The 19,390-nt window shown below is 39.5% G+C and overlaps 1 protein-coding gene across 2 annotated transcripts in view; it reads left to right on the top strand.

Annotated features, from left to right (window-relative positions):
- abr (ABR, RhoGEF and GTPase activating protein) overlaps positions 1-19,390 on the top strand; it is a 215,730-nt gene that overhangs the window by 36,892 nt on the left and 159,448 nt on the right. Inside the window, exon 1 of one of the 2 annotated variants that reach the window (XM_012957246.3) lies at positions 6,131-6,907. The exons of the other annotated variant lie outside the window; for it this stretch is intronic. Coding sequence (XP_012812700.1) covers positions 6,847-6,907 — 61 coding nt within the window. The 5' untranslated portion in view covers positions 6,131-6,846. Of the gene's footprint in view, positions 1-6,130; positions 6,908-19,390 lie in introns of those variants that run through there. 2 annotated transcript variants of the gene reach the window in all.

Below are 19,390 nucleotides of genomic sequence, written 5' to 3'. Positions count from 1 at the left end.
CCTGCCCCCAGTAAAAGCCCCTACATTGAAAGAGCACAGAATGTTTACAAAACGTCTGGCACTGGGGGGAACTGAAATGACGAATTCGGCTGGCACTTAAAGGGTTAATGTGACATTATGCAAAACACTTTTATTTGTATTTTGATAGTATTACAGACTGGACTTGCATGGATGAGATTTGTGCTAGTCCTGCATATTAGATCCTAGGGGGTTCAGAAGTGAAGATGTCATGATGAACTGTCATGTTTGGTATAAAGATAATTTTTGGCAACTGGATGCAGAATAGTTATTCAGCTGGTAGGGAGTAAACCCCTGTGTAGCTTGTATTCCCTTGCACAGCATGGATCTGCAGCAGTACAGCAACGGCTACGTATGGGGCCTTAGCTTGACTAGGCACAATACTAAGCGGCAAGATTATTCTTTTGACTCCAGAAGTATGGATGTTACTGTTACCCAGGCAACAGTGCAAGGGTCATCTACAGACAGTAGGGCTCTATACTAGATATGTATCTAGAAAAAAAAAAAAAAAAAAAAAAATATATATATATATATATATATATATATAATATTTATTGTGATACATACTGTGATTTCTGGCATGGTAGGGTCCCCAGCTTGTATATAGTATTCCCCTCTCATTTCAATCCTTTCAGCCAAATAACACTAAGATTGGGGAACAGAACTCTTCTCTGACCTATTTATTCCCATTTCTATTCCAGACCATCCACTGTCTGAGTGAGGGAGAGATGCATCATTTGAATATAGCACAATCCTTTTATTTATCAGCCAAGCACGCCACACAGACGGTTACAGCACAGTATAGGTTTCTTTGAATAGGTTGCCTAAAATATATTATCCAAAAACAGTAATAAGTACTGAAAGTGAGTTTAAAACATATAAAACACAATTTTCGTGAATGAAAAAGGGCAGTATTTGCTAAATATATGTAGGAAAGGATAGGAAGCTAGGCACAAAAAACTGACACGTTTTGTTTTCAGTAGAATTGGGCATATATATGGGCATATATAATAAGATTTCTATAGAAATTTATATTGCTATCTGTTTTTCTAAGGCACCAAGCTGCTAATCAATATGGTAGGTGCCAAAGAGAGTGCTGTACTGCCAGTTTTGGTTTTCTACAACAGAACCGATGACTAGATAGATTTGTAGCAGTGAAAGCTGGTGTGAATGGGATTATACTTTAATTAGTCGCTAAGTACCTAAGTATTTGATTTAATAATAGGTGCTGAATGTTGATCTTTACGTAAGCGCATTGAACTAGTTCATTATGCTGATCCACACAGGGGGACTATTCAATTCCAAAATGTCGCTGCATGCCAAGTGGTGCCCCTGGTTATACTATCCCTATAGATAGATTACCTCTCACCCAGCGCAACCAACCCTGCTAATAGGAATTGCAACTTTAGGATTTTGTTCTGCTTTTTATGTTTCTGGAGCTGTTTATCATATTCTGTTTTTGTAGTGCTGTTTTGTGAAGCAGTGAAGCAGAGGAGCAGGTCACTTGCGTGGTTGGTTTGAATGTAAGATACAATAGGAAAGTACTGTATGGTTGTTATGATACAGGAAGCTATATTCAGAATTCAGATTGCTAAGGATTATTGCATTATATTGTTTGCCTATATGCAGATAAATAAAAAATGCATGATCCATTAGTTCAACAGTCATTTCAAAGAAGCTGCGTGGGCCTGATCTACATAAGCCCAGGTATGCAGGTTCTGCACCTCTATAATGAATATAATGTATTATGTAAGAATAAACTGCTCCAGCATCTGAGATAATTAAAAAGAAGTTAATTTTCTAAACAAAAGAACACATAATGAAGTCAGTGTTTTTACATTAACTGTATTTTAGGAATTCAGGCCAAGGGTTTTCAGTGTAAATTATCCGATTGTTCCAGAACTCCATGCTGTCATTTATTTAATTGGATACTAATTAAACTTCACAGTTAGGGACGATTGCCCTGCAGCTGTATGTATTCCAGATAGCGCTGCATTTAGCACAGAAGTGGTCAGATGTTTTTAAGGGACATGTCTGAAGTAGAAATTATTTGCATTTTGAGTGTTTTTTTTTTAAGCTTTTTTTTGTGCTTTTTGATATCTAACCAGTCACATTTGACTCTTAGCTAAGTAAAATATAGTTTAGAGTTTGCCTCCACAAGTTTATTTCTAACCTGTATTGATTTGACTCATTAGCCTACTGCTGTAGTTGGCAACTTCTTGGCCTATATAAGCATACCAGCCCTCTGCTCTGATCTGCTTTATGGTGTGTCTGCACCAGAGGCACTGTGTTGGCCTGGGTGCAAACACACAAAGCGGATTTTTACACCAGAGCATATGAGTATGCATTTTTGTGCTGAAATTCACTCTGTGTGTGTCTGCACCTGGGTCAATGCAGTGTCTCTTGGTGCAGACGCCCCATAAAGCGGAGCAGGCAGCAGTAGCCTTACAGCAGGAGTGGGGGGGGGGGGGGTAGGATGGTTGCAGAAACCTTTGGCACTAATAATTTTACTATTTATATGGGTGTACATTGTTTTGGTACAGTACCCTGACCAATATGCAGCCAATTTGGACAAGAGTTGCAGAGTTAACAGCCAGTGTCCAGTTGTCTGGATGATGAGGTGCTGAATTGGCTATCATCAAGTTCAGTTCTGTGTGCATATCCTGAAATTTCTTTGGGGTGATCACACCAAAAGTTGGACTTTTAAGATGATTCTTGTGGGGGCCCCACAAGATGCTCTAATTTAGCTGCAAACAGTTCTGTACTATTAAAATGTTGAGAAAAATTATGCTCAGAAGTTATTAAGAAAGCTTAAGAAAAGTGGAAATTTAATAAAAAATTGAAGGAGAAATTACAAAAGGTGATGCTCAAATTCTTCTGGGATAAGCCCTGCAGAGTGAATAAACAAGTTATCGCGAGATCCATGATACAAGGAGGTTTGGATTTCCCTAATTTACTCAACTAATGGAAAGCAGCCAACTATCTCAGATGGCTAAATTACATTGCGCACTTCAGCTGTCAGATCAAAACTGGGTAAAAAAAAAAAAAATCAGAATACAATTTTTTAACATTTATGCCTCCACCCACACAACAAACAATAAATAACATGGCTCAATAGCAAACTTTATACCCAAAACTACCAGAAAAAAGAAAAGATATTGAACAGTGAGAACTAAGGCTGCATACTGTCTTGGACACTGACCAATGGCAAACCGTTTTGGATAACATCATGAAGGCCTCCATCAGTACAATTATCAAGGAAAACGCCTATAAGGTACTATATGACTGGTACCTAACACCATTGAAGTGAAACAAGATTTAAAACTCTGACATCAAATGCTATAGAATTTGTGGGGAGGAAGGTGATGAACTGCATGCATGGTGTACATGCCGCCCAATTACTGGACATTTTTGGACTCTTAAGCCAAATACTACAAAAGGAGATTCAGCCAGACCCTTGGCTCGCACAATTATTCTGTAAGCCAGAATTCCTAACCAAAACAGAATTTAAGCACTCAAATTTGCCTAGCCACCAGATGCGGAATGGCAAAAAAGTGGAAAACTAGATAGATAGACAAGGGGGTTTTCAGAATTCTCAGGGGACCAAGAATCTGCTATTTATAGGAGCCTATATTGTTCTGAACTCCTATCCAGACCAGTATGCAGGTGATTTGCGCAAGAAATGCAGAGTTAGCAGCCAGTGTCCGGTTGTGTGCAGGTACTTTATGCCATTCAATATTTCCATTAAGTAAATATTTCTTGAAAACATTGAAGTCAGCATCCCTGAGCAATACTCACTTTAATTAAATTGTGTTTGCAATAAAGAAACAGCTATTTTTCATTAACCCCTACTGAAAAGAGGCTATTGGCTTTACTTATACTATGTAAATTTTAGGGTAGAATTCCAAACAGTTGTTGATGAGGTGAATAAGCTGTGATAGCCAGGGCTGTGGAGTCGAAGTCGAGGAGTCAGAGGCAATTTTGGGTATCTGGAGTCGGCAAAAAATGAACCGACTCCGACTCCTACTAAACTTAAATGGGAATAAAAAAAAAAATAAAGCAAGTTTAAATGTCCCAATTCACAAACAGTCATAATTAATTACTTCTCTGCTATAAGAATAAAGCCCAATGCACGCAGTGCATAAACAAACACGTTGAGTGACCATGAAGCATGCTTTTCATTGACTGTATGAATGTATAAAATACATTAGCATATTAAAAACAGAGGAATCGGAAGTATCAGAAACTGAGGATTCGGAGAATTTACCTACCGACTCCACAGCCCTGGTGATAGCCTGACAGCAACAGGACACCTGGAGGTTAAAGCTGATACCCCACGGGGAAATTAGTCACCCACAATAAATTTCTGCTACTGTGGCGACTAATCTCCCCAAAAAGCCTACACAGTGGGAATAAAGAGAATTGCCGGTGGAAAGGCCTACTCATCACTACAATTTTCCAAAGTCGCACAAAGTTTCCTCTTGCAGGCAACTTCGAGCGACCTTAAGGAAAACAAAACAATGCTTATTCCTTTCTACCAGCAATTCCCTTTTATTGCCAGTCTAAAGGCTTTTTGGGGATATTAGTCGCCTGCAGTAGCCTTAAGCCCCTTCACCTATGAACTTTGTCCCAAAAAAAGAAGTGGTGATGATGGAGGAGCTTGGGAATCTTTGAGATGTTAAAAGGATCTGTGACATTTTGGTGATCCTAGGAATGTTAAGTCGTATGATGATGCAGTAAAATAGAAATCATGCTTTTTTCTCATAATTCCAAATAATGCAAATGTCTTTATAGCAGGAACATTATGTCCATATAGACTGCACATTTAGCCACTCTGGATGTTGAGTTTGTTAAGGAATACAGAGAGAGATTTGCCATAGAGGCACAGGCCTCATCTCTCCCATGGCTTCTGCCTGTGTGTTGGATTTTTATTAAGGAGATGATTCTTTGTCCTGCGGTTTCCCAGGCCGGAGGTTGAACACAAAGGATATGAAGCCAGAGAAATGTGAGCTGCTCCGGGGCACAACTAACCCTTCATGTTTTAACAATTATGTTTCTGTGTGAGTTCTGCTCTCCTTCCAACTCCAGCGCTGGGTAGCACTCCTGTGGGGGATTCTATGCAGAGTGCAAGCACTGCCAGCTTATAGGCGACCAACGGAGAGAAATGTGCTGAGCTGCCCACGGCCTAAATGTAATCAAGATTTGCTTGATTTCTGAGATGTAAAAACATCCATCAGTTGTCAGTATGAAGAGTAATACAACCCACTGCTATAAATTATTGGTGTTAATATTTGCATGCTTCTACATTCCATGAGTACTCCATAATTTACATATGGATATGCTTTCTTTTTGGAAGCACCTGGGCCTTTGACCATTTTTTTGTGCTGCCCAGGTCTTGGACTAGGATTTAAAATAGGCCCTGGCATTTCAAGTACAGCGAGGCCCAAACAGCCCCCACCAGCCCAATAAATAGTGACTGTCCATGGCATCATACAGCAACCCCTCTGGCATTTGCCACAATCCACAGATTGTCAGTCCAGGTCTGATACTGCCACCATACACATATATAAATATTGCTTTCATCTACATCTTGGAGAATTTAGAACATTAGCATTATGGGCAGTGATATTTGACCATCTGTCTTGTATACACACACACACACACGGCATATTGTTGTGCCTTTGTGCCCTGCTACAATACAGCTGTGATTTTTTTGGCCTGTAACTGATCATTGGCTGTGCCAGTGCTCATGAAGGTACCAAGTTTATGTGGCCAGCATGTTGTGTTGCTTTCCCATTTATAACTCCCTCCTTATTTATACAATGCGGCAGGGTACCAGCACGTATTTACAAGCCTTAACGAATTTTGCAGATGTTCAACCGGCAGTTCTTTACAAACTGACATTGTGGTTATCTCTTGTTTGTTGCCAGCCGGCCAAAAATAGAATGAAAATAAGCAGCGGGAATGACAGAGTTGCTACACGGATTTCATCAGCCATAAATGTGCAAATTCCTATTCAGCAGGAGCGCTGCCTGTGATCTCTATGGGCAGGTGGCACCTCTCAGATAAGCAGGGTGCTTAGCATCACTGCCACAGGAACCCTTTCATGTTAATGTCCTTGTATCAAAGGCTTCCCCCGCAGATAAAGGGAAACAGTGGAGTTGCTGTGTGTCACCCTGACATGCACATTAATGCAGTTGCTGCCCTCCGTCACTGACTGGCAGACCTCAGGGAGCAGAAGCATCATTTAAATAAGTGTCGAGGTGGGAAAGAGCTGGAGACGAGGGGAGGTGGTGATTTGGTCCCCAGCAGGTGCCTGGAGGGAGCACATCCTTTGTGGCGAGGACACAACTAATTACCATCTGAATCTGAAGGGGATACCATCCGCCCATCTGTCAATTTCAGGACAGAGATTCCCTTCAACCCACCCCCTTCTCCCCCTCTACCTAGCCCAGCCTCCCTCCTCTCCATCCTCTATCAGTTCTGACTGTAAACACACACAGACAACTTGAGGGACACAAAGCATCAGCCTTCTGCTCTGTTCTGTGTGAGCGAGAGGCAATCTGTATGCAGCAGCTCCACTGCGCTTTGCATGCTGTTTGATAGCACTCTTCATGCTCCTCTCCTCTCTGCCTGAAGCTTTCACCTCTTCCCTCTCTTATCTTCCTTTGGTTCGGCCTAACCAACATTGGGGTTTTGCACGGGCTCACCCCCATTTGTGCACAGGGGATGAAACACTCACTTTCTTAGCTGCCTGCAGTTTTGGCCTGATCCTTCGCGCAGGAAATGCAGGTGGGCATCTGAAGGACCAACTCTCAATCAGACACCATGGAACCTGTGAGCCACCAGGGCATGCCACGTCTCTCCTGGATAGATACCCTCTACAGCAGTAAGTGCCACCTCGGGGTTTTGTCACTTACCTGGGTGCAGTAGGATGTCATTGTACGATATGTTTATGTATCCCCATTCCTAGAAACAGAACATACAGGGAAATGGTGGAACCAACTGTATAGCATCAATATTTTATGCTGCCAGGATTGGAAACAGACTGCGGCTCATTTTGCAGTCAGTTGAGAAGTGTCGCTAATCAGGAGGCAGAAGTCTTCGATATGTTGATCTATAACCGGCTAGCAGAAAATTTCAGCTCCGCATATGCAGTATCTGAATATTGAACCGCTTGGGGAAATGTATAAAGGTCGCCCTGTTAACTATGTGTGGTACATGCTTTTGAGGGTGTTTGGAATATAAATGTGTTTATTCATGGAAATACACAATTGTATGTATGATTGCATGCCAAAAAGACATCAGTTAACAAAAAGATGTGTTGGTTATTACACACATACATTCTCCATGTGCATTTCTCTAGCTGAAGATCATAAATATGATAAAATAAGCACAAAAAATCATTTTTTTTCAATTAAGAATTAATTTTGTATTAATTTGCTAGCTCCAGATGGTAATGCCCATTTGCAGCCTTGTGCTTCACAGTTGCAGGTGAATATCATGTCATCGGTATATGACACATATAAAGGATGCCTGCTCCTCTTTGTACAAAGGGACACCCTCACACTTGTTGGTGGTACATGTTCTGTGATATGTAATCAACAATCTTACCAATCCCTGGAACCATTAGTGGTTCCTAGAAACTTTGTGTGATTTAGAACAGCTGACTCGGTGGCTCAGGCATGCGTGGATTAATTATTCTAAAGAGCGCGCTTCCTCCTGTCTCCTTAACCAGCAGTATTAGATGAAAGAATAGCATTATTTCAGGAATAACAATTTCACGGTTGAGGTTTAATTCCACAGATATTTGTGTATTGTTGTATTTGCCATTAGAAGCTGCGCTGGGGGATTATACCTGCAGTGCTGCAGAACAGCTATTAGATCTGGCACAATACTCTTCCATATCCATACACATACTAAGAATTATCCGTGTATTTGTATGTTGTGGGCATTTCCTCTGGCTAAATTATGCACTTGGCACCAAGTACTGTACGTTTGCCTTCAGACTGATTATGTGCTTGTGCCCTTAATTCTTAGAAACACACAAACAAGCTTATGTTTTATTTATTTATATTTTTTTATTCCATCATATTTAGCCCCTGTTATTGGATTTAATGATCCTTTGTTGTACTAAATGCATTCTGAGTTGGCCATGGTCCTCTGCTTTCAAAATGCTTCCAGCGTTTTACTTTCGCATGTGTGATCTTTCCACATTTCTTATTCTGCACTCAATTTCCCCCAGCTGGAGCTGGCATCGCCAGGCAAATTAGTCTGGCATGGGAGTGATCAGCTGTGAGCTCTGTCTGGATCTGTCTGTCCCTGTGGCTTTCATCCTGTCATCTTTCGAGGGTCCCAGGGGGTCCTTTTCACAAAGTAGGCTGTCTTATTTCAGATCAGTGAATTTAGATAGAAATGCTGCTAGAGTATCGGGGATAATGCATTCATACTGTATGTGGGTGTGTTTTCTATGTAATATTGCGCTGAAGCCTGTTTTGCTTCTGCTATTTAATGTACAATTTTACCCAAAAAATATTGAAACATTTCAGTAGAACAGTCATGGTGCTGCTCATGATAGCTGTATCACTGGCTTTGCCTTAATTGCTTTATTTTAACCAAAAATGCTAAAAATGGACACGACCTGCATCTATCCATCCAGCTGCTGCCCACCTACAACTCATAGCCTCCCTTATTAACATCTGTTTAACGTGTCGTCAATCAATACATGGGGATAATGAATCTTTAGCAGTTCAACAACAGATGAAAATATGCAGCTTGAGCATCCCTCTTTTAAGGCATAAAGAGAAGTAATGTAAACTGGATCCATTATTCCATACAGTCCGCATTCTCCATAGGATTTTCTTGGCTGCGCCCAAGTAGCTATTAACAGATTGTCCTATTGAAATAATTTGCTTTACACGGTGGTCTTTTCTGAGGGAGTCAATATGACAGTGTATATATATATATATATATATATATATATTATATATATATTATATATTATATATATATTATATATATATTATATATTATATATATATATATATATATATATATATATATATATATATTATATATATATATATATATATATAATTTTTTATATTTTTTATTTTTTAAAGTATGGGCATCCAAATTATGGAAAGACCCCATACTCAGAAAACACCAGGTCCGAGCATTCTGGATAACAGAATTCCATTATGGGTACATTTCATTGCTGACAACATCATGGAAGCTCAACATGTATTTATTAGGTTGCAGCAAAAGCTATGAATTTCTCTTGAATGAAAGTCTCATAGAAGGTAATGGGATTTGTAGCCTTTCTGCATGGTTTACTGCTGGAATACAGGTATGGGATCCCTTATCCGGAAACCCGTTATCCAAACAGTTCCGAATTACGGAAAGGCCATCTCCCATAGACTCCATTATAAGCAAATAATTTAAATTTTTCTAAAAATTGATTTCCTTTTTCTCTGTAATAATAAAACAGTACTTTGTACTTGATCCCAACTAAGATTTAATTAATCCTTATTGGAGGCAATACAAGCCTATTGGGTTTATTCAATATTTAAATGATTTTTAGCAGACTTAAATTATGGAGATCCAAATTACGGAAAGATCCCTAATCTGAAAACCCCCAGGTCCCGAGCATTCTAGATAACAGGTCCCATACCTGTATTATGACTTTGGTGTCTAGTGCTTTTTTGCAGTAGGGATTTTAAGAGTAGAGGTGATTATACCTATTAGGGTTTCAATTAAATGGCTTTTTTGTTATAAAGAATTACTACTGAGGTATTCACAACTGTCAATGTTTTTCCCCCATCGATCTGCACAGCTTTCACTTGCTTGCAGACACATGCTAAGGAGCGGATTGGTCCATGGGACCTTGCCCTAAGATCTTTGGCCCATTGGGTGTCCCCATGCACAGGCAGATAAGTTGCCAAATCTGTCTGAAGGACTCAAATCGGCAGCTTAAATCTGCCCATGTATGGCCACCTTTAGGCTGATGCCACACAGGGCTGATTATTGGCCTGCAGAAAAACACAGGCCGAGAATCAACCCCTACATGGCATCAGCCGTTTTCCTTTACCTGCACCCGGAAACAATGAGTTGGCCTGGGTGCTGGCAAACGTGGCAGATATTGGCAAAGAAACGTGACTGACCTACAAGAAGTGCTGAGTTTCATACATTTTTAATTGAACACTATGTAACATAGTGATGAGACTGAAAACCTGATCAATGGGAAATAAACTCAAAGTTGTCCCTGGTACATAGTGGAGTTTGTGATGATCAGTTAACCAAATGCCTCCTGTTAATGTGTAATAAAATGCCTGTGGGTATTGCTGGAATAGACAATGAATTTATTTGCAACTCTGAAACTGTTGCCAATGTAGGGACCCATAGGGTTAAGCTCCCTATGGCTTCATATCCCTACCTTTCCTTATCTGTGCTGTTATAGGGCAGAGCCCTCTACTCTCAGGCTACAGTTGAAACACTATCCTTAATAGGTTTAGCCAGGTTGACCACTCCCCCTACAGGCTGATATAGTGTCTGGCAGGAGGAAGTGTCTTTCTCTTTTGGCTGCATGCTGTGTCCTAGGCAGAGCCCCAACTGAGACTGGACCGGACATGGGCCCAGAAGCCATTTGTACCCTAGGGGACCTCATACCCTAGTGAAAAGTCGGGGACAGGGCCCCGTGAATGAGAACAAGCCAGCACAGTCAGTTATATATAATAGCACCCTCTAGGAGTGGTGAGCATAGTCAGCTTATTTAGTAAGGGCAGCACTGGCCCCATCAAAGGAGACTGTAAGGGTTTAGTATAACCCAGGCTTTGTATGCCTTGCTGTAGGGACCACAGTTAAGACGTAGGTTTCAGGCAGTACCTTACCCTGAACCATAGTTGGCTGGAGGGGATCCGTTCCAGTAAAGGGCATCCATTCCTGGGCTCACAACTAATACTCTGCATATCCTTCAAGTGGGTTATACTGTTCCTTAAGTGTCACATCTGCTGTTATTCTCTGTGACCATCCAATCTGCTGTGTCTGTGAGTAATACCCTGTGTGCACTATCACATCTATCTTGCTGGACAATAAATCTGTATTATAGTTTACCATAAAGAATCCTCTGGCGTCCATTAATATCTATTGCACCACACTACTTCAGCTAGTTGTAGTTCATCAACACACTCAGCTCCATTATATAACTCCCACCTAGTGGAGGCCCACTCCTGTGCATTAAGGTCGCATGTAACACATGCTCTACAGCACGCTACTAGTCTGGGTTGGCCATATTATAGCCAAATAGGTGTTACACCCTTATTTTGCTGCTGTCTTATACAGTATGCCCTTGTGCTGCCAAACAAGCCAACAGAAATGAAAGCTTTTACTGCTGTGGGACTGCCCTAGGTGGCCCACTATTTACAGATCTATCTCTTACTGGATTTAACTGTAATATAAATAACAATACAATACAAAACACATTAAGAATAGAGGAATAAGAGGAATACATTTGCTGAGTCAAATAAAGCACATTTGCGTAGACCGGAGATCTGAGCAAGATCATTACAGTTTGCTGCTACCTGTATTAGAATTCAGAAAACCTGCAATCAAAGTATTACAGGTGCCATTGCCTTTAAACATGCACAAAAGAAAGTATGTTCACAAAATAACAAGAGTAAGAAAATATTAAAGGAGACATATTGGATAAATGGGAAAAACCCTAATTTTGTAGGCAATTATGAATATACGGTGCCGGTTTCACTTTGTGCTAAAAATTAATCCTGTCTGTAAAACAGTAGGAGGGGAAGAGCCAATCAGAGCCCTGCACTCACACAAGCACAGACAGGCTTCGGTTCCCTATCAGGTCAGCCTAGCTGCTGATTGGTTTCTATCCTAAAGTGCAGTGTACTGAGGGCTGCCGGCCCCCCTGCACATCCAGAGAATTCAGCCAGCAGGAAGTGGAACAGATGGCCGGGGCTAGTGGGGTTTTGGGGGAATTTCTCAATAAATCTGTCCAAAACACAAATTTTTAAGCACAATCCTTCTATATCTAGAGGAGTATAATTCATTGGTACATTCTTAATTTTTAACCCAATGGAGTTCTTGTAATAAAGGTGTCAGTTGAAGGGTACTTCTTTAATTAAACAGTATCACCAATTGAAATATAATTTTTGGCCCTAGAGAGTAGTCAGGAATCTATGATACATGCTAGGCCTCGGAAATTGTTCATGTTGCCCATAGCTACTTGTGGAGAGTGCAGTTACTACGACAACTGCCACTAACATGCACAAATTTAGTACAGTCAAAAATTGTTCTGTGTAAGAGCACTCTTTATTAAGGGGAAATCAATGAGATACAAGCCCTGTCTATTAATGGAGCCCTAGTTATTTTTCTAGAATTATTGATCAGGTTGGTTGTAGTCCAGTCAAATACATGAATACATGTTGCATTTTTTAAACAATTGTGCTGCTGTAAAATATACAGGTCTGAAACTCTGTTCTACACAGCAGAGGCTGGGGAACTGTGGGGCTCCCCCCGCCTTCAGGGTGGTCATAGCAGAGGAAGAGTCTGTGGCCTAGAGCCTATGATTAAGTGTCAAAGGGACTCTAAACGCTTTAGGCTTTGTGAGATGAGTGTATAATAAAGATTTTTCTCTTTTTTTTTATTTTTGGATTTCCAGAGTGCCTTTTTTTTTTCTACTTTTATTGTTTTGATGTTCTGTGGCCTAGAGGCCAGTTGTGTTTAGATTAAGGGGTACTGTATTAATTTCTCTTGAATATTCACTTTGCTATGTAAAGGTAATTGTACCCACCCTGTAGTTTTTTTTTTTAGCTTGTGAACTTTGTATGAGCTTACTGTGCCCTCTCTCCTACTTCTGGAAAGCCACAGTGCTTTCATAATGGACAAAATGCCATGAGATCTCGCTATGGGAAAAATATTTACACCAGCATACCCTTACCTCTTCCAGAGAATTACTACTTGGTGCACAGCCTAGAGAGTCGGCACTCTCCACACAGTCCGGTCAAAATATTTCAGCCAGCACAAGTAGTAAAGTGCAAGCAGGGCTTAGCCCCTGCGTGTTTATTCAAAATGCATTTTGAATAAACACGCAGGGGCTAAACCCTGCTTGCACTTTACTTGTTGTGCTGGCTGAAATATTTTGACCGATGAGATCTCGCTAACCATACAGAATGCTGTATTACTATATAACTATATTAGAGCATGAATGAATGCCACACAGGTGGCAGTGTTGCTGCGGGACCTATATTTTTAATTTTGAATACTGTATATACTCGAGACTAGTTTTTCAGCACCCGAAATGTGCTGAAAAAGTCACCCTAGGCTTATACTCGAGTCGGGTGCCAGACTAGCACCCTCTGTCCTTTGTGTGCAAATTAGGCCACCCGCAACCAGACCCTCCAGTGCCCTGGCCCGCTCCCAAATCCATCTTTATCTACCATCCTCACCTGTCCCATTCTGCACTAGACATTGCACTTTATATTCTATATAAACTATATATAGTTTTGAAGGATTTTAACTCTGTGTTTTTGCTTGGCTGCTGATTGATCTAAGGGGGTAGTACTCTTAAGGTATCATTGTTACCACATTGTTTTTGTTGACCCTCTTCTCCACTTACAGAGCTAGTTTACTGTTTTTCTTTTAAATAAATATTTAAAACCATATACCCCACTGATGCCTCATTTAATCTTATTTTATTGGTATTTATTTTGATTATTGAAACTTAGCAGTAGCTGCTGCATTTCCCACCCTAGGCTTATACTCGAGTCAATAGGGTTTTCCAGTTCTCTTAGGTAAATTAGGTATCTAATCTAACTCTGATCGGCTTATATTTGGATCGGCTTATGCTCGAGTATATACGGTAACTGTTGGATTATTCATTTGTACAGGTATAGGACCTGTTATCCAGAATTCTCTGAACTTGAAGTTTTCCAGATAAGGAGATCCATAATTTGGATCTCCATACCTTAAGTCTACTAAAAAATCATTAAAACATTATTTAAACCCATTAGAATTGTTTTGTCTCTAATAAGAAATAATTATATCTTAGTTGGGATCAAGTACAAGGCACTGTTTTATTATTACAGAGAAAAGGGAAATCATTTCTTAAAATTACAATCATTTGTTTAAAGTTAAGTCTATATGAGAAGGCCTTCCTGTAATACGGATCTTTCTGAATAGCGGGTTTCCGGATAATGGATCCTATACCTGTAAAAGTATAGTAAGGCAGCATTTTTTGTGTGTAATGCCATTTCTGGTGCATGCTGATTCTAATGTTACAGTGCTCTGGTAGCTTCATGCAATTTTTATTGTTACAGAACATTGAAATAGAAAATATAGAAACATATGATTCACAAAATGTTATTGGAACTGAAATGGTTTCATAATGAAATAAGAAGGTTCCAGAAGTGGTTCAGGGGTGTGTGTATTTAACATTGCTTTCATTTCCATTGCAGGTTCCCCAATGGACACATTCCATCGGCACATCCAGGTACAGAAGAACAGGAACAGCACCTCTTGTCTTTGTAGATTAAAATGCCTTTATTGCAAAGTTGTTTTTTTTTAATCTACAAAGACAAGAGGTGCTGTTCCTGTTCTTCTTTAACATTGCTGTAGACAGAAGCCCTGATATAGGTATAATAAAGCAAATAACCAGAAGAGGGACACCCCCCACCTCCAGTAATTGATGTTTTGTTTTTATTATATGCAGCCTGGACTGTCATTTGTACTGATATTAAAAGTCTTTTTGGAGTATTTGCCATATACAGGTTATGGTGTGTTCTATTATCCTTTAATGTAGGGACAGTATAAGTTAGTATAATGCAGTTTTTATGGGCTGCTAATAAAGTAAACAAATGTGCATTTGAAGAGGACAGAGACATTGGGAGGAGAGAATACAATATACCTTACAATCATAGCAGTCTCTGTGGAATGAAGTATTATGTATATTATCTATATAATGCATTTAGATATAAGAAATTAAATTTCAGACGATTTGATCTCAACATTTTCACCTTGACAGACAAGATTTGGAACTGTGACCCTATGGATCTAACTCTTCAGGAGTGGGAGAACCATTCTTAACAATGGCTATAAGTACGTCTACCATACAAGCAGTGATAAACTTAAAGGGGTAGTTCACCTTTAAATTAACTTTTAGTATGACATAGACATTGATATTCTGAGACAATTTGAAATTGATCTTCATTTTTAATTTTTTATGGTTTTTCAGTTATTTAGCTTTTTATTCAGCAGCTCTCCATATGGTATTTTATCAGCTATCTGTTTGCTAGGGTCTTGTAGACCCTAGCAACCAGGCAGTGGTTTAAACTAGAGATAGGAATATGATTAGCAGAAAGCCTGCATAGAAATATAAGTAGAAAAAAGTAACAATAACAATAAAATAGTAGCCTCGCAGAGCAATAGTTTTTGGCTGCTGGGGTTAGTGAGTGCCATTTGTAAGCTGTAAAGAGGCAAAAGAGTAAGGCAACTAATTCAAAAACTATAAAAAATAAATAAACAATGAAGACCACCCCTTTAAGGTAAACATAATCATTTCTTTTAGTTTTATTATATATGTTAGTTGCATTGTTTTTTCTGTCTCACTACTGATACTGATATCATTATATTTGCATCAATTTTGTATCCAAACAGCACTACATATTATCTGGCAACAAACGTTTTATATCTGATGCCATTATGAAGCATAGCTGTGTCAGGGACTACCTAACATTTGTTATGACTCAATTCAAACTTCTTTTTTTTTTGGAAAAAATGACACTCAGTTCTTAGTGATGGCATCAGGTATTATCAATGTTTAGTGATGCAATTTCTGTCACATGACTCACTGAAGCTTGTGTATTTTAATAAATAATGTAGCCCCCGTTGTTAAATATGGATATATTAAATTACCTTGGAGTTCTATGACCTGTGACTTTAATTTTTTATTTTACTGTAGGGGGTACATTATTTACTATATAAATCACATGAATGTATGTTTTGTATGGTGATGTTTTTATTTTCTTAAGTGTGCTTTGTGGAGTGGAAAACAAGCATTTTTCATGCTCTCCCTTATAGAGCGGCCAGCAATAAATAGCATTTAGATGGGGGTTCTAGAGGGGGTAATTTATACACACTGCAAATTTGAACTTGGGCAGTAACAAATAGCAACCAATCAGATGTTTGCTTTAATTGTTCTACCTGCAGCAGACTAAGGGCTACTGCCCACTGGGTTACTGTCCAGGTGCAAATTGGCCCAGTGTTTAAATATAAGCCCCAGGATGTGTATGTGATTTTTTGGTGCTGCTGTTTCAGTCAACTACTGGAGATGGGGCAGTAGCTTGTCATTAGATTATGCAGTTTTACCCCTTAATTTATAGTTTATGACAATTCATTAAAACATATGATCATCTTCCGCACAACTTTGCATTTTGTGATATTTGCATTTAACCTTCTGCTTTCATAGTTAAAAGCTGTAACATGGTTAACTGCTTCCTTTAATGTGGCATCACTTCATGATTCCCCTACCTAGTTCCGTTCCCTCTCCTCATCTGCAGGAAATGTTCCATTTTAGGTGTTGAGTAACAAACTCAGAGTGAAAGTAAATAATATTGCCTTTTAGTTAGTGGTCCCATAAGGGCAGTTTATTACTAGACCGATATTACCCTCAAGAATGAATTCAATACTTGCTTTACTCTTGCAGGGATTACTGCTGTAATAGGCAACATTTTTGAATTCTCTTTTAATTAAAGAGAAATTAAAGCTGACTAAATTGTTTTTTCCTGGCAGTCTTATGTTCCAGGATACGATGGAGTCCATAAAACGCTTACCGTACATGCAGATGAATTAGCCAGGAATAGTTTTTACCTGTGGCAGAATTTGTGTTGTAATATACGTTCTTATCTATACATAGGGGCAGATTTATTAAGACACGAACGCTCCAAGTGTATTTTCACCGAATTTTTTGTGTGTTGCGCAACTTTTTCAATGCCTGCACAACTTTTTCGTATGCTTGCACGAAAAAATCGAAAAGGTTTTCCCACTGTTTACAATCGTTCCATACGAAAATTTAGTGACTTTCGATATTATCGTGACTAATACGATTTTTTCGTAAGCATTTTCGTGATATTTGCAATCTTCAGAAATGTTCATATCCAATCCGAATTTGTCCCATTCGGGATTCAAACTCGCGTTTTCATGAATGTGCCCCATAATGTGGAAAACTTTAGCCTATTGTGCTGCACAGTATAATTAATCTTTGTGTGAGAGTTCTTACTGTTAACGGTGCCATACACGAGCCAATTGTAGCTGCCGATATCGGTCCCTTAGACCAATTCTGCAGCTTATCGGCCTGTGTAGGGGCAGCAACGAGGGGCAGCAATGAGGGGCATGCCCGACCGATATCTGGCCTGAAAATGGGGACCGCATTGGCTTGCTGATGCGGTCCCCGAAACCGACTGCGCCCATTGCTGCCCTTATAATTGGATCGTTTGGCCCCGTAGGTGGGGATATTGGGTCGCCAAGCGAGCAGATCTTAAAGTGTATGGCCACCTTTACTGTGTCATACTGTATAGGGCTCAGTGGGACCCTGACTGATGAGCAGTTTCCATATAAATTTACTAATCTTTCCAAAGTTTTGGGGTAGGGAATAATAAAATGATTCTTACTGCAGGGCCTAGTAATATTTCATTACAGCGGTGATACTGGGAGGTGAATTAAAGGCATAGGATTTTTATAGCGATAATCTTTTGATTGCTGTGTAACTAACCCCAACAGCCAGCTAGTCCTTTATGGCCTGGGGTACAGGGCATCGGCTCAGCTTCTTCCAAGGGTCCCGCTTTCCTTTCATCACAGTGTTGTAGTACTAAACAGAGCTGCAAATTAAGCAGAAACTGCACATGCAAATATTTGGGTTTTTATTTAGTGGGAAAAGAAGATTTATTGCAAGTTTCACTGCTCACCCTGAACTTCACAGAAAACGCTGTGAGTTGCAAGCACTGTTTGGCAAGGTTTGGCATTTTTATACCCATTAGGCTAGACACGGGCCAGACAATGACTGTTTGTTCCACCAGCCCCAGGGGAGTCACATATGGTAGATGCTAACTATTGACTTACCCTAATATAACTAATAATGTGTCACTGCCTCAGAAACACTTTCCTTCCCCAGCAACACTGGTATATGCCACAGTATTTCTTCTGCCGGATTCTAGCCTGTTCAAAAGAGGTTGATTTTGATGAACTAATACTGACCATAATAATGTTCATCTTCTTATGTAACTGAAACCTACAATGATCATACAAGGGCAGTGGCACATATTGAGATGTTTTAGCACCTGGAGGAAGAAAATGTGCAAAAAGAAAAGGGCTGTTTTGCAGCTGAATTTCAGCATGTAAAAATGAATAAACAGATTACAGTGATAGGCATATTAGGGGTTTTTGTGTTATGAAGGGCCCCTTAACAAATTTTGGTTCGGCAGCCAGAGTTCCCCTTTAAACTTTAGTTTTACCAACTTTGTAAAAAATAGAAAGCAATTATAAAAAAGTCTTTATTTCTAATGTACTGTCTGAAATAACACCTGAACTGAAAAGTGGAAGGTAAAAAATTAAATAAAAATCTTTAATGATATCAATCATTTAATCACTCATAAAATCCTACACAGGCTCATTTGCACACAGCCGTACGTGCCTACACAATATTTTCATGCATAATTTAATGTGCTTCTTTTAAACCCAACAGTATTGGTGGTAATATACATGCAAATATGGTATTAAAACACTGAACTTGTTATATTAATAAGAAATATTCTTTGCTGTTTGGCACAAGATATACAGTTATTGTCATTTGCCCCAAGATTTTATTATTGATTCCAACTATGGTACAGTGGCTTGCAAAAGTATTCGGCCCCCTTGAACTTTTCCACATTTTTTCACATTACAGCCACAAACATGAATCAATTTTATTGGAATTCCACGTGAAAGACCAATGCAAAGCGGTGTACACGTGAGAAGTGGAAGGAAAATCATACATGATTCCAAACATTTTTTACAAATAAATAACTGCAAAGTGGAGTGCGCGTAATTATTCAGCCCCCTTTGGTCTGAGTGCAGTCAGTTGCCCATAGACATTGCCTGATGAGTGCTAATGACTAAATAGAGTGCACCTGTGTGTAATCTAATGTCAGTACAAATACAGCTTCTCTGTGATGGCCTCAGAGGTTGTCTAAGAGAATATTGGGAGCAACAACACCATGAAGTCCAAAGAACACACCAGACAGGTCAGGGATAAAGTTATTGAGAAATTTAAAGCAGGCTTAGGGGCTGATTTACTAAGACACGATTTCGAATCCGAATTGGA

Source organism: Xenopus tropicalis, chromosome 2 (assembly GCF_000004195.4).
Source record: "Xenopus tropicalis strain Nigerian chromosome 2, UCB_Xtro_10.0, whole genome shotgun sequence".
Lineage (NCBI taxonomy): Eukaryota > Metazoa > Chordata > Amphibia > Anura > Pipidae > Xenopus > Xenopus tropicalis.
This window is presented reverse-complemented; position numbering and strand designations above follow the sequence as displayed.